The sequence below is a fragment of the Mastomys coucha genome, unplaced genomic scaffold (assembly GCF_008632895.1).
Source record: "Mastomys coucha isolate ucsf_1 unplaced genomic scaffold, UCSF_Mcou_1 pScaffold22, whole genome shotgun sequence".
NCBI classification, from domain to species: Eukaryota; Metazoa; Chordata; class Mammalia; order Rodentia; family Muridae; genus Mastomys; species Mastomys coucha.
The window spans coordinates 252,524,074-252,540,504 of NW_022196905.1; the positions used below are offsets into that span (position 1 = coordinate 252,524,074).

Sequence of the window (16,431 nt, forward strand, 5' to 3'; positions counted from 1 at the left end):
CAGCTATCCCTCCCACCCCTGCCTACCCGCGGGAGAAGAGGCAACCTTGTCTCTCGCAGCAGCATCCTCCAGGCCCAGACATTCGTCTCTGTCCATTTCAAGGCGCCAGAGTCTGTGCCGTAAATACCCAAGTATTTGGCCCACGGAGAGGTTGGAGTATCCAGCGGACCGTTCCTGCTGTGTTTGTATTCAAGCATCTTGGAGAAATCTGTCTTTAAGGTTGAGACAAATAACCTGATTTAGGACCAGCACAAAAGGTGGATTTGAGATTTGGTTTGGGTAAGTAGGAGGAAATATGAGGGAGGGGTGGGGGTGGGGCGCTAGGGCGCGGCTCCTCTGAGGATTACGGCGGAGGCGGTGGACCGCGGCTCCGCTCACAGAGGTTGCAGCCATTGCACTGAAGAGCATCCCACATTCAACAGGAGGAACCCGCGGGAGAGCAGCCCCGGCCCCCTTTAAAACCGCAGCCTGTGCGCTCCGCGGCCCCTCGCGCGCCATGGCCAAGGAAGGCGTAGAGAAGGCGGAGGAGACCGAACAGATGATCGAGAAGGAGACCAGCAAGGAGCCTGCTGAGGGCGGCGACGGCTCCCACCGTCTCGGGGATGCCCAGGAGATGCGCGCTGTGGTGCTGGCCGGCTTCGGCGGGCTCAACAAGCTGAGGCTCTCCAGAAAGGCCATGCCTGAGCCACAGGACGGCGAGCTCAAGATCCGCGTCAAAGCCTGGTCCAGTATCCCCGACTTTTTGGTTTTTCTCTCTTTTCCGCGCTGGGCGCACCGGCAGTGGGTGGGAGAGCCTAGATTGGGGATGCTGCCCAGGGACCCAGCACCCACAGTCAACTAGCACCCTCTCTGCATTCACACTTGGCTCTCAGAACCTCCCAGGTAGCCCAAGCCACGGGAACCTGGGGAGGATGCTCAGAGGTGGTCCTTTTCCCCACATCAGATGTAGGGTGACAGGAAGGATAGTGGCGCCTAGGACTTGAGGTCTGGAAAATTGCCTTGTGCTCCTCTTGTAGGACAACTCAGCTGCTAATACTGGGAGGGACCTAAGGGTGGGACTTGATCGTTAGCGTGGTTTTAAAAAATAGCAATCGCCGTGTATATACACGTAGTTCCCGGTGCTAGTTTTCTTTTTCTTTCTTTTCTTTTCTTTTCTTTTTTCTGGAGTTTTACATATACGATCCCGTTTAATACTTCCGGAGACCCAGTAAGTCGGATACCTAGCTTTAGAGGTGAGAAAAACGGAGGCTCAGGGGAAATAAATGATGTGCCAAGATCGCTGAGCTGCCAGTAAGTGGTCTGGCTGCCACTTGACACTTGATCTCCCCTTTCACCTCTATGCATCCAAATTGGGCTGAGGACAGAACGCTTCCCCTTATCCATTTCCTTCCCAGTACTTACTTGAGAGAAGGAACTGAGAATGAAGAGGGTTAAATCCCCAGCCTCTAAGCTGGGTGAAAGGTGAGGCCAGGGATGCCGCCCTCTCTCCTCCACTGCATCTTCTGCTTTCCTCGCGGCTGGGAAAGCCCCGTCAGGAACTCCTGTGCTGGCCTCAGAAGGAGCCCATACTCTAAGAGGTCCACTATTCTCATTTCTGGGGAAACGTGCCTAGACCAGTAAAAATTTCCCTAGTAGTGTGTAAGTGAGAAAGCTTGTCTCTCCCTGCACTCCCAGTCTAGGTGGGTGCAGACTGATGGAGCTGCTCGCTGGACCCAGCATTCTCTAGTAGCCATGAATCTTGTTGGCTGAATATCCTATGAATCTTGTTGGCTGGATATCCTAAGCCTCTGGTGTTTCTACTTCTTAGAAATAGCAGGATACTCAAACCTGCCTAGGACAGATCTGGAAAGAAAGCCAGCCTCTACAACCTGAACTGAAGGCAGGGAAAATGCAAAGAGCTCCTTTTGGCCCCTGCACCACCTTGACAGCAGGTGGGTTTTATTTGCCAGATCAGGAGGCAGCTGGTGAGAGCAGCGAGCACTGATCCATGGTTAGTTCTTCATATATGAAACCGGTCCTTCTTGACATTAAACAATGTTCTGAGGTTTCTGGGACGGGGAGGGGGGAGGATTTCAGGGTAAAATGGGAAGCATTTAGGCAATCTGGGGATCCAGTACTGTTCTTTTCATTAACTCTTAGGAAGCCAGGGTGATTGGTCCCAGCAGGCAGAGGTTTTACCCACCCCATTCATCAGTATATCGCCAGCATACAACACAGCTGGCCGCTAAGTAAGTGGTGACAGGTTACTGGATTGAGGGGGTAGTTCAGATGGAAGGGGTGTGGGTCATCATTTTTCTTTATTTGCTGATAGAAGACCATCAACCTAGTATAATAACCATATATGGATAACTTTCCTTCCTTAACCACCTCATCAAAAATGTTATGCTCCTATGTATACACATTTATACACAAGTGTGTGTATGTGTATGTGAGAGAGGGGAGGAGAGAGAGAGACAGAGAGAGACAGAGAGAGAGATAGAAAGAGAGAGAGAATGACTGACTTATGGAGGTCTGGGACTCTTGAATACATATTCCAAGAATAACTGTTAGGGCCACAGTTTCAAAATATTGAGCTTCATGTATAGTACAAACCAGTCTGTATTTTTCAGCTTTCTGTATTTTGTAGCTTCATGCTAACTTCCAGAAAATGCCTATAGGGGCAGGGATGTTTTGAAATAATTTCAAGATAAAAGTGAGGAGGCAAGGAGGTGATTTTCAAAGACTGGCATACAAGCATGTTCTTTAATGGAGCCTAAAAATGTGTATGTACACATGTGTGTACACACGTATACACACATACATACACACACACCCACACACATACACACACACACACCTCTATAGGAGCCCTGCTTATTCAAAAAGCCACAGAGACCTGGTCTGTACTGGGAATATAGTATGGCAGTGAGCTCAGATTGAGTTTTTCTTTTACCAAGTGAGAAGCAGAATTAATCAGTTTGCAAGGCAGCAGCATTGGCGTAGCTTGTGGGGATGGCCCACAGAGCCTGTCATCCTTCACTGGGCTGGGATTGGTTGGTCAAAGAGTCCCATTGATTATAAGTTCCTGCCTTGAGAGGCAACATGACTCATTCCATGTTTTTATGAATCAACTGGGGCCTTGCAGCTGAAGGTCCTCCTTTTATCTGCTCTCTGTTTTTAATGGAAACCTTTTATCATCAGATGGAATGTCCTTTTTGCTTAGAAACAAAACACAGCACATCTGAACTACTATTAGACCTAGAACAAGGGCTCAAGTTAGTGACTCTGGGATTATAAAAGTGGACAAGAAGGAGCAGGAAAAAATGTCATTTTATCTCATTGACCCTATAACTTGTGGATTGATTGGGCAGGTATTTTTCTTACAGAACAAATTGAGCATTAGGGACATTGGGTGACTTGTCAAATATATTGTACAACCAGTAGTTAGGATGTGTATTTGCATGTCCTCGGGGCTTCTACTCTTTCCCTTCTATTCTGCTTGTGACCCTCAGAAACACCACAGATGTGTTTTGCCTCTCTAGACTGTGATGTCTGTGGCTGTGTCCATTGTTGCTTTAATATATATGGACCCATTGTGCTTATGCATAGCTAAGGGGGCCTCTTTGGTCATTCTCAGAGTATTATGGTTCCTATGGTAATTATATGTGTGTTCAAGTGCAGCTTAGAAAGAGCCACTGCCTGTTTGGCCCTGTAGAGTTGGAAAGACAGAGGGTTCTACCCTCTAAAAAAATGTCAGCTGATGAAAAACGATTTCACAAATTCTGCATTGAATGAGCTATATAACAGTAGGTTTGAGTGCCCACGGAGCAAATGAGTGTGTGCATGAGTGTGTGTGTGTGTCTGTGTGGCCTTTGAAAAAAGGTGGAAAGGTGGATCTGGATATATGTTTGAGCCTCAGTTCTTGCCTCTGTGTCCTTGCTAACTGGATACCATGGGCCAGGCTACCTGACCTAGAAACTGGTACAGGGAGCCTTTGGCAAGCAGTTTACTAAGAAAGGCCTTTCAGGGAGAAGAGAGCAATGCAAATAGGCCAGGGAGAGAGTGCTAAACAAGGGTATAGTCTCAGTTGGATCCCTCTGCAGAGTCAGTTCCTTGAAGGAGCAAGAAAGAGTAGAAGCCCTTTGGTCACCTGCTGGGCTGCTAGTGGGAACATGGGCTCTCCTAAGCAGAAGTGTTCCTACAACAGGATACAGTTTTCTAGGCAATTATAAGTAGCCAACATCCCCAGAAGGTATCTGGATGAAGTACATTCTCACTCTTTGGTTGGCTTTGCTGATTAGCTACCCTAAACCTCGGTCGTCTGGCCTGCAAACTGAGGATAATGGCGATGGCTCTTTTATTAGTACTCTAGTGCCATTGAAATGAGGTAAGACACACAAGACCTTTCCATGCAACTAATGGTTAATAAATGACTTACTATCTAAACAATTATTTTTTGTTACCATCACTGCCTTATAGAGTCTTGTCATTCAAGCTTGAGTGGTTTTGAAAGGGAAATGATTGATAATTACACCGGGATAACAGTGGCAAATCAGAAAGATCCTAGACAAACCAGGGGTTGTGGTACCTGATAAGGGTCTGATGACCCATGACCTTGTTCCCATCACATCTTTTGAACACAAGCAGTTGAGGTTTGAAGCTGGCTGAAAGTCTCCAGGTTGGGCTGTAGGAATGTATTTAAGTGGCCATTAACAAGCCTTGTCTAGTTTGTGGCTCAAATTGGCTTGTGGTGGAAAGTCACTAATGGCTAGGGGACATTTATTTTCCCAGAGTGATTTACAGCAAGAGGCCATATGAAACTGCTGGAAGGAGACCAATTGGATGAAAAATGACTCAGGCTACTCAGAGCCCCATTGGCTGACCTAAAAATGGGCTGAGGGCAGGCCACACCAGAAGCAAGCCAGCAGATAGGTAGAGTTCTAATATGTCATAAGGGTATGTAGGAGGCAGGGGAAGAATGACCACTTGCTGAAAACTTGTTATGAGCTAGAAGTTGAGTACTTCTATAGATCCACAAGGTCAATATCACTAACTCTGTTCTAAGAAAGACTTGTCAGGACTTCAGACTTCCAAGTGGAAGAAAGATAAAAAAAAACAAAAACAAAACAAGTCCATATTGTTCCTGAATGCTTTACATTTGGGAGCCAGAGATTAGGAGATCATAATGCTAAAAGTAAAGAACAAGACAGAGAGGCAGGCAGACCCAGTGATGAGTAATGCAGAGAGAGCTCCATGGATGATTTTTATCCATTCAACACAGAACTGACAAGACTCAAAATTGCTTAATGTCTGTCCTGAGATGTCAATTTGTATTTGCGTCACTTCCGTTTCCTCTGTGCTTCTGAGGTATAATCTTCTTTGAGGATAGAGTTATTGAGACTGTTGATAAAGAACACTCATGCTCATTAAACCTTGGAACCGCTCAGGGTAATAGAATCTTTTTTTTTTTCCTTTACTCCCCTTGTTTAACGGGCCACATTGCAAACACTGACAAGTTGAAAACAAGCTGTCCTGAATCAGTATAACATTAAACTGTCGATAATGAGGTTGATGGGATGAAGTATGGCTGGTGATGTGCTCTGAGTCTGTTCAAGTAAGTAGTTGGAGTCTGGGAGGTTCAATGACACAGCTGCTCATAAAATTGAGAAATTATGCTCAGAACTCTGAGTGCCCAACTTGAAAGGTGCTCTGGCATGGAAATTGGGCTACAGTGCTCTGGGTTCTTCTGCGTTGAATGAAGGGAGCTGGATTTGACATGAAAGGGTGACTCTGTGCCTCTGTGATGACTCATAATGAGCAGACTCTGCTGCCAGCTCAGGGGTCACTCTGCCCTCCTCCACTGAAGCTCTTGCTTCCTTATCACCTATATCCTTGCTAATGAGGGCTGGGGACAGGGATAGCTTCTGTTTGTCCAATAATAAGATGGAAATTCTTTGGTTGTTTTTGTTTTGCTCTGTCTTGAGACAAGGTCTCAGTAGGCATTGCCTTGGAACTTGCAATCCCCCTGCTTCAGCCCTCCAAAGTTGGAATGTGTGCCATCTTACCCAGTTTAGATATCCCAACACCTTGACTAGGAAGGAACCCAAAATTGGCATGCATCTTTTCTTACCCCTGAGACCAAATGCCTGACAAAAGCAGCTTAAAAGAAGAAAGGTTTATTTTGGCTCACAGTTTGGAGAAAACAGTCCATCATGGCAAACAGGCATGGTGCCTGGAGAGACTCACTCCATGGTGGTAGGAACTTACAGCTGCTGCTGGCTTGCACAATAATGGATCAGGAAGCAGAGAGCTTAGAAATGAGGTCAGGTTATAATCCTGAAAACCTACACTGGTTTCAGTGACCCACCTCAAACAGTCATGCACGGGTCCCAAAGGTTCCACAATTTCCCAAAATAATCCCATCAGCTAGAGACCACATATTCAAAAGGTGTGTGAACCTAGGGGACACATTTAAGATCTAACCTGTAACACAGTGGCTCTTCTATTACATTCAGCCCCATCATTTTAACCATAGGGAACCATCTTGTCCCTTTGAGAGTATTTTAATCTCGACTCATTCCATCCTTCCTCTTCCTTCCTCTCTCAGAATCACATACATTCCTCTCTTCCTCCAGCTTTTTCCATTATGATAAAACCAGGAATGGCCATCAAAGCATGACCCCAATAACAGAAGCAGTAGCTGGAAGAATTTATAGTGGACAGCCAACAAGACTGAGGAATTAAAATTTGTAGTCATATTTTATGTGGTACAGGATTCATCCAAGTGGAAAGAGTTTCACTAAAATAAAAACAAAGTCAATTTCAATTAGCTTAACAATGCCATTTAGAATGTTTTAATTTGCTGAAAGTCACTAAAGCCATAATTGTGATTACATTCCAGTATCAGGTATGTCCTTAAACTTTCTTGGAGTCAATGTTATGGAATTACAAGTAGTGTAAGATCAAAAGAAAGTAACAATGAATCCACTCAGAAAGAGATTGTTCTAAACTAAGGAAGTATTTCAGTGGTAGAACATTTGAGTAGCATCCATGAAGCTCTGGGTTTAAAGGAGAAGTTATCAATTCATTTATTCACCCTTTAGAAAATATAGCTGGAGATGGTTGGTCAACCCTCTTTGGTAGGAAAGCAAGCTATGGGCAAGAATCAGTTTTGCCCATAGGAAGTGCCTGGGCTTTGGTTCCAGGCAGCCTTAATGAGTATCTTGCTTTCCTTTTTGTTAGACATGTGTGTTTGAGCATGAGCTTAGCTCTTGCCTTACATACAAAATGAACATGTAGTAGGTTCCCATAGACAGCAGCCAGAGCTCAATGGGAGAGAGACTAATCAGAAACCAAAGGTGCTTCATTATGGGCACAAGGAATGATGGTAGACGGTTATGCCCACCATGTCCCCCCTTAAAGCACACTTGTTTGATCAAGGTACTTTAGGCACATCATTTTTTAAATCTTATCCTCCTAACTCTGGAAGGATGGTATCCCAGGCATTAACAACCATGTTTTTCAGAAGAAACTGGGAATTCAGAAGTTAGGTAGAAATATTGGGAAACTTGTGGATTTGGGTTCTGATCCTACCTCTGTCTCACTGTGGCTGTTTGATCCTATGCAAATAGCACTTGTAACTCATCCTAGTAACAATGCCTGATATTAGGCATTGTGATGATTGGAAGAGTCTATGAAAGCCCTTGTTTTAAGTTAATTTTCTCATTGCTGGGATCAAATACCCAATGACAAGCAAATTAAGGAAGAAATGTTTTTCTGGCTTACAGTTTGAGGGGATACCTTCCATCCTGGTGGGGAAATGCATGGCGGTAGGCTCAGGAGGCCAGCTGCTCATGTTACATTGGCAGTAAGCAAAGAGAGAATGAATGGAGGTTATGATATAAAACCTTAAGACTTACTCCTAGCGCCCCACCCATTTTTGCATGCAAGTCTCTACCTCCTGAAGGCTTGACAACATTCCCACACAGCACTACTAGCATGGACCAAGTGCTCAAACACATGAGGCTTTGGGGATACATTTCACATTCAAACTATAACAGCTCCCAAAATATTTTGCCTGTAATAGGTGCTCAATAAAGATCATTTTCCTTTCTGAGACTCTCAGGTTTGAATTACAATCTCTTGGTTCTGAACCACATTGGCAACAAGGAACAGGGAGTTTGCTTTTGATTTTTATTCCTATGGTTGGGGATAGACTATTCTATTCTCTATAACATTGTTCTATTACTACCGTCACACCAGCCCCTGCATAGCATCCATGGGTAGTGGCACAGATTCTTTGACAGTTGAATATGCATGGATAATCCATCAGTTGGTGTTTGTTTCACTATAATTCAAAGGATTCCAAATCCCATAACCTTCAGATCCATCAGTGACATCCAGTGCTAACAACAAAGCTCACCTAGGTACAGGAATTTGTACCCCCAAGTTCCTAGCATTTCTCTTTCCTAAGATGAATCCTTTTGACATCTTGGCATTTGTCATAGAAGAAAAAGTTTAATTAGAGCCAGAAGAGACTCTTCATAGGAAAGGGCAACAGGCATGTAATCTCAAATTAGTTCCTCCGTGTGTGATCTCATACAGGAAATTGGCCCGAGTCATGGCATTGAAATGAGTGAGTTTTATGTTTGAAGGCGCAGGGAATGGCATCAATGCTCCCGTAGAAAGTGCTGCTCCATCCTTGAATGTGATATTTTCTTCATAAGAGCATGTAGTCAGCTTCTGCCTTTAATCTTCTTTTGCCAGTGACCCATGAATCTTCCTTCATCTAGTCTCATCTTCAATACTGGCTGGGAGCAGGGAATGCCAAATAGCACATTCCCCAACAAAACCCACTTAGCAAGCTAAAGCATCAGGTCTTGTTACTCTCGACTTCTCTAAATGAATATGGTCCCCAGAGCTCAATGCAAGGTAGTTATTTCCTGTGCAAGGAAGCATAATGATTCATATCTTGGAATGGCATCATGTGCAAGGCTTGTGTTGTGTTTGAAGTGAAGTGGGCATGCATATAAACCATGTGTCTGATCATCTTAGAAACTTGTATAATTATGAGAAGCAGCCTCAAATTTTTCATATGAATATAGGCATAATAGCACCAATGGGATAAGGTTTTTGTGTAAGGATAAAAATAGATAATGGGGACTTTGGGAATGGTTCAGTTGGTAAAGTGCTTGCAAGCCCAAGTGTAAGGACCTGAATTCAGTGCCCAGCTCCCATATAAAAAGCCAAGTGTGGTGGTATACAGTTATAATCTCAGCATCAAAGAGGTAGAGACAGGGAGATCCTCAAGATTCAATGGCCAACCACTGTAGCCTACTTGATGAGCCCAAGGTCCTAGTGAGAGACTTTCTCAAACAAGAGGATAACAGAACAATATAAAAACAAGAAATAAAGTGGATGGGCAACTTCTGGGGACTGGTAACCCAGGTTGATTTCTGGTTTCCTCTCACAGAAGCACAGATGTGGTTATCTATCCACATATGCACTTACACATCTCATACGGACACCCATAATATACCCACACATATGTATAGACACAGAAAGGTAGTGGACATATATACATACATACACAGAAAGGAAGTGGACCTAAAGTACCTAGTGGTGATAATGGTGTATTAAATGTTTGTTGAATTAATGGTATCTGCGGCACATGTTATATGTCCAAAAGACGTTGCTGGTGTGGAAGAGATACAAAGAAACATGAGAAGGTCTCCAGTACTCCACAAAACTTCTTCCTGTGTGTAGTCTGAGGGATAGAACCTGGGACCCTGTGCATGCTTGGCAAGTACTTTATCATTGAGCTGCTTCCCTAGCCCCTCCCTCATAAGATTTTCTGGAGGGATCCCACCATTCAGCCCCTACATGTCTCCCCAAAAGTTTGCAGTAACCCAAGATCTAGAGAAGACTTGGAAGGATACACCAAGGCTGATTCTTAAAGAAAGAGCAGAAGAAGTAGAATTCAGATAAATTGTGCTCCTTAGTGTACCAGGACCTAAACCAAGCTTCGAAGCCTTCAGAGGGACCAGCATCCTGTACCTCCCTGACCTCAGCTTTTGCCACTTCTCAGCTGACCATTGTGACATGTCCTTGCTCTAGCCAGCTCCTACAGTGACTCTCCATCTTGAGACTGAAGAAGGTATCAATCTCTGGCTTTGGCTGCCTTGTACAGGTTTTAACAAGCCTCCATACAACAAAACATGTTTTTCTTCTGATTTTCATGTAGCTAGGAAAGAATTTGATTGGTCATTGTTTAGCAGCCTCTAGATTTCTCTCGCTCTCTCTCCCAAGTCCCCAAAGGAATAAAGACCTTAGACTGTATTTGTCCTGTTCTCTCCTACACTGGCCTAAAATAATACAACTGTGGGATTAACAGCCCACTTGGAATGTTTGTGCGTGTGTGTGGGAGGGGGAGCTGGCATGCAGACATGCTTGTGTGAATGTTATATGTGCACCCTGTGTGTGAGTGTATTGTGTGTGAAGGAATAGATACTCCAAAATCAACAGAGAACAATGATCAAATGATATGGGTAAGAACTACAAAAAATATACAAACTGAGCAGGGTGTTATTATGTATTGAGGGAGAGTGTGTGCGAGCATGTGTGTGTGTGTGTAAAAGATATTCAAATGAAGCAGGTTGTACTGATGTATTTAGGGAGTGTATGTGTGTGTGTGTGTGTGTGTGTATACAGCTAATTTTAAGAAGAGGCTATGAATTTGAAAAAGTAAGGAGGGGCACATGGGAGGATTTGGAGGAAGGAAATGGGAGGGTAAATGATGTAATTATAATCTCAGAAAATAAAAGTTTATTTTTAAAGAGAAAGAAAAGAACCACACTGGACTGATTATAATGGCAGCCATCTCTGTGCATAGACAGTTCTTCTCCAGCCCTTCCCCACCCTTCTCTCCCCTCTCTGTTTTCCAAGTCAAGATGTCACTGAGTTACACAGTCTGGCCTTGAACTCACTGATGGGCCAGTCTGGCTTCACACTCAACAGTCTTAATTTCCTAAGTGTTGGGATTGCAGGTACATACCACCATGCCCAGGTAGGAAAGACTCTTATCCAAAAAAGATTGGAGACCAGAGCAAGGGCTGGAACTGTAGCCCTGTTCATTTCCTTTTTAGGATCTTATGTTTCTTATTTCAAGGTTATTAAATAATATAGAATAAAGTTTTTCATATGTATTTCATAATCTTGGAAATTCTAACATCACCAATGAATGAGTATATACCAGGTGTGGACTGGGTTAAAATAGACATTCAATAAATATTCACAGGATAGATAAATAAATGATTGGCCGTGCAGGTAATAATTAAGGCTATTGTAACATAGCCAGTGGCCACTCAGGATAGATGTAGCTTTAAATTTCCCTCACTAAGAAACATGCATCTTTACCCAACAAGAAAAGTCATCTCTTCAAACAACTGCAGCTGGTGGATCTTTCAGTAAGGAATGGATGAACCCCAGAGGAAATACATTTTCAGAGAATTTTATTTCTTTTTAACACACCGTGTGATTGTGGAACCTAGAGTTACTTCTCTGATCTCTAATAACCACCTTCTCTGGGCTGGGAAGTGTGGGGCTCTGAGCTCTGAGGATACTCTGTAATTTTCTCCCTATTGACCTCTGTTTCCACCAAGTGCTGGAGGCCAGGGCTGTCTGAGAAGCTGGGGGCTGTCTCTGATAACTGTTATTCTAGGGGCACTCACTCAGACATCCCTCAAAGCCTGTGTATCAGCCACAGAATTTAGAAAGAAACTGTACTTCCGTGACTCTGTTCACACCTTTCTTTGTCATGCATTAGCTCCCAACACCCTCTCCTCAATATTCAAGTAGTTGGAAGTGTTTCCTATGGGCTGCTGTGTGGGTGCTAAGAATATGGTTCTACTGTTTTACCCTTTTAATTATGACCCTTTTCTGTCATCCTTTTTGGCCCCCATCGCTCCTGAAGCATCCATATTATACATCTATCTTGTGTTCACTCTACCTACAGTCATATTCTCATGGTTTGATGATAACATAAGGATGCTATCATTATTTCCTTTATGTCATTCTCTCATTCATTCATTTATTATTATTATTATTATTATTATTATTATTATTATTATTATTATTATTATTATACCATTATCCATATCATAGTAACCCTCATGGAAGCCTTCTTTTGTGTTACAGACATTATTCTAAGGGTCCTGTAGTTATCTCTAGGACACCAGATGAAGAAATGGAATCAGAGAGGTGAATGAATTGTATCAAGATCTGAGCTAAGGATGTAGCTTAGGTCAATGGTAGAATGCTTGCTCAGTGTGTACAAGACCCTGAGTTTGAACCTCAGCACCGCGAAAGAACTATCTGGGTTATAACCGCCCAGATAATAAGACAGAGTTTAGACCTGAGCCAGGTGGGAAAACAGCTTGATTGGTAACAAATCCAATATTGGTACATTATAGCTGTCTTCATCGATGCCTAGATTCTCCCACCCCTTTTTCATATCCCCCCACTTCCCTACCCCCGCCTTAGAGGACACAGTTGATTTTCAAGGAAATTGATACACAATGCACAGTGCCATGCAGATAGTTTGTGTCCTGAATTTGTGTGAACTCTTGGGAGACTCTCACTACATTCTCCATAGCTCCCTTTTTCCTCCCTAACAGTTATTAATTCTTGTCTTTGGTGAGAGAAAAAAAAAAAACAGGCCTTGCGTAGGATCAAAGAGAATTGCTTTTGCATTTATCTGTGCTACCGTAGTTCAGTCAGCTAATGGAGAGCTATTAAGACCACCATTCGTATGATTGGTCTGAGTGATTTTGTAATTGGATTCTTTTTATCCTCCCAGCAAAACTCACTAAAATTGTTCCGTTTGGGGGTTTGTCATACACTCTGACTCAACCTTGCAGTTGGGACTGGAGAATGCTTCCTGCAGGCATTGATGTGGCTTTCTACTTCCCGAAACAGCAGCTTCAGTTTGCAGAGCCTTCTTGATCTGACCTGGGGAACAGCCAGCACCTCTGGGACAAGAGGAGATAAACTGCAAAGGCCATTGTCACCATCCTCCTTCCTCCCCCCTCCCTCCAAGTAGCAAGGCCTGTGTCCTCAACCAGTGGCACTTGGCTCCTTCCTTGGGCAGTTTGCTCTTCCCTTCCTAGTCACATTCTTTTTTTTCCATTCTTCAGTGTAGCTGGGCTTGTTCTCTCCTGGGTAATTACCAGATTTGAAACATATCGGAGAAGCTGTGTCAACCCAGCATCCTCTAGAAAACAAATCTGGGTCCATTAGAGAAAGGAGCTTGAGAAAGGGCTTGAAAAATAGTATTTTCCTGTTGACACCCCCAGATCCTCCTGCTTTCTTCAGATTATCTCTGCTCTCTTCCCTTCCTCCTTCCCTCCCTCCCTCCTCCTACCCAAGGCCTGTTTTTCTTCTCCCACCAAAGATGAGAACTAATAACTCTTAGGGAGGAAAAAGGGAGCTATGGAGAATGAAATGAGAGTCTCCCAAGAGTTCATACAAATTCAGGACACAAAGTATCTGCATGGCACTGTGCATTGTGTATTAATTTCCTTGAAAAACACCTGTGCCCTCTGGGGGGGAAATGAGAATGAGAAAACGGGGTAGGAGAATCTAGGGGTGGATGAAGACAGCTATAATGTATCAGGGTTTGATTTGTTACCAATCAAGCTGTTTTCCCACCTGGCTCAGGTCTAAACTCTGTCATATTATCTGGGCAGTTATTGTCTGCTCTCTCTCTCTCTCTCTCTCTCTCTCTCTCTCTCTCTCTCTCTCTCTCTCTCTCTCTCTCTCTCTGTGTGTGTGTGTGTGTGTGTCCACGACTACTCATGGATACCAGAGCTTTGGACAGTGTCTTCCTCTTTTACTCTCCACCTTATTTAGTCATTCATTCATTTATTCACTCATTCATTCCTTTGTTTTGAGACAGGGTCTTTTATTGAGCCTAGAGCTCCCCAATTCAGTTAGACTGGCTAACCAGCAAGTTTCATCCCACTCCTGTCTGCCTCCCCAATACTGTATTGCAAGAATTGAGTATAGCTATACTCAGTTCTCCACATGGGTGCCAAGGATCTGAGATACGGCCTACATGCTTGTGTGGCAAGCTCTTTAACAGCTGAGCCATTTCCCTGGCCTCTCTGCCAGATTCTAAACTCTGTCCTTACTCTCTGGTCTTCTATATTTATCTTTGCTCACCTTCCTCCTTCCACTTTCCAGGGGGTAAATCTTTACTCTTTCCAGAACACTTCAATTCAGCAAGCCTTTGATTTACCTGGTTCTCCCTCTTCCCGTTACACTAGTGTACAGCCTAAGCTGCCAGCCAAGCAGAGCAGAGGGATAAAGAGAAGGGAAGGAAAGGGAGAAGCTGGAAACTCTCAGATGATTTCCTGTTTGAGTCTCCAGTGGAAGAAATATTGTTTGCCATCCTTTGATGTACCCTGTACTAAGCATGTTTGAAAGACAGACTTCTGGAGTTGTTAATTATCTATGGGGAAGGTAGAAGCATCATGATCCTGCTACCATCTCCTTTTTAAGCTAATCACACTTAAATATTAATAACACAACATTTGAAATTCAGTTCCTTAATGCTATGGTTTGAATTTGAAATACCTCCCCCCCCCCATAGGCTCATGTGTTGAACACTTGGTCCTTAGCTGCTGGCACTGTTTTAGGACATTCTGGAAACTCTAATGGGTAGGACCTAGATGGAGAAAGCGGGCCTGTTAGATGCTGTGTTTAGTTCCCAGTTCCTTGCTGCCCTGCTTCCTATGTACCATGAAGTGAACAACCCCCTTCTCCATGTTCCCAGCACTGTGCTAGCCTGTTTCACAACACATCCAGACTCAATGGAGTGAGACGAGGGACTGAGTGTCATAAATATGACCCCCCCCAAAAAAAAAACATTCCTTCTCCTAACTTATGTTGGGTATTTGGTCACATCAACCATAAAAGTGACTACTGTATTCAGCCACAGTGACCACATTTTAAGTGTTTGGTATCTGGATGTGTGTTCAGTGGTTACCATATTAGCTAACTTAGATAGAGGCTGCTCCCATTACCCTAGGATGACATAGACATAAGCATGCTAGTTTTTACCTCTCTCCATTTGTCCTATTGAAACAATAGTTTTCTTATACATCTTGAAATCGGTAGCAATGTCCTGGGAAATAACTGTCCTACTATAGCAACAGTGGACGGTTTGTCTTTGGGACTCCTGTGCCCTTGATAGCTTTATGAAGAAAGCAAACTAGGGTCGTGCTGAACCCTTTTCCTCTCCGTGGAGAGGTGGGTTAGAGCCGGAGGGTTTGAAAAATGGATGTAAAAGCACATCCAACCAATTCTTTCATTTGAGAAGCACCCAACCTCAATGAGACAAGTTAATAGCTACTTTCTCCATGCTGGCTGTGACCCTTGTATAGCAGCCTCTTGTGGAATTGTCACACTGTGTAGTCATTTATTTTGCTGAGCTCTGAACTCCTGGGAGGTACAGATGTCACTGTCACTGTCGTAACATCATTGCCTAGCCAACCCCCAAAACACAGAGGATCTGTTGAATCTAAATTGGATGAGAATGAATGTTCTATACAAGCAACTGCTGCCAAGAACCCTTCTGGAGCTCTTGCCTTGGTCAACACACAACATGGAACATAAAGATGTTAACCTTTTCAGCAACTATCATAGGAACAAATACCTCCTGCCTCTCCCAGGGGTTGAGTAGATAAATACTCAGTCTCCCAAGTCAAAAGCATTAGTCTTGGCATCAAAGAGACCTTATTTGTGCTATGCTTTTCTGTGTCTGTTGAAAACTGGCTCTGGATATTTACATTCTCAATATGTCTCTTTGGCTATTTTATTACATGGTGAAAATACCAGTGGAGTATATCTTGAATACTAATTTAGACAGATGACCAGGATACAGTTCTTTTCCCAGACACAGTAGCAATAAAGAACCCATACAGATATATCCTTTACAAATAGCATCCATCATCACTGTTCATGTTATATAGAGAGGGATCTGGGTGGAGCAATAATCCCATTGTCTACTTAATAAGAAAATGGTAGGTTATGAAAAAAACATCAGATGGATTGGGGAATTCCTTATTTATCATATGGATGTAAAAGTTTGTTTACTTAACAATTGTAGTTAGAGAGGGCAGGCACAGGTATATGGATCCAGACTCCAAGGGGACTGTGGTCAAGAAAAGTAGGAAGAAGGGGGCAGAGCCATTTAAAACAGTCTTTCCACCCTCTGATTGAACATGTGTCTTCTCCATACTGTGACTCACTCAAGACAGTTCTGGCTGTCCTTGTGTTACATATTCCTTGAGAGTTACATACAAGGTATCCTTGCTTTGCACATAATTTTCCTTCCAAGAGCAAATTATTTTCACATTCATGGAATATCAAAATGTGTATTTAAAAAGCCAA

At 43.5% G+C, this 16,431-nt stretch overlaps 1 protein-coding gene across 1 annotated transcript in view; it reads left to right on the forward strand.

Annotated features, from left to right (window-relative positions):
- The first annotated feature begins 370 nt into the window (after positions 1 to 370).
- Positions 371 to 16,431, forward strand: part of Vat1l (vesicle amine transport 1 like) — a 168,671-nt gene continuing 152,610 nt past the window's right edge. Inside the window, exon 1 of the mRNA XM_031341507.1 lies at positions 371 to 723. Coding sequence (XP_031197367.1) covers positions 497 to 723 — 227 coding nt within the window. The 5' untranslated portion in view covers positions 371 to 496. The remainder of the gene's footprint in view (positions 724 to 16,431) is intronic.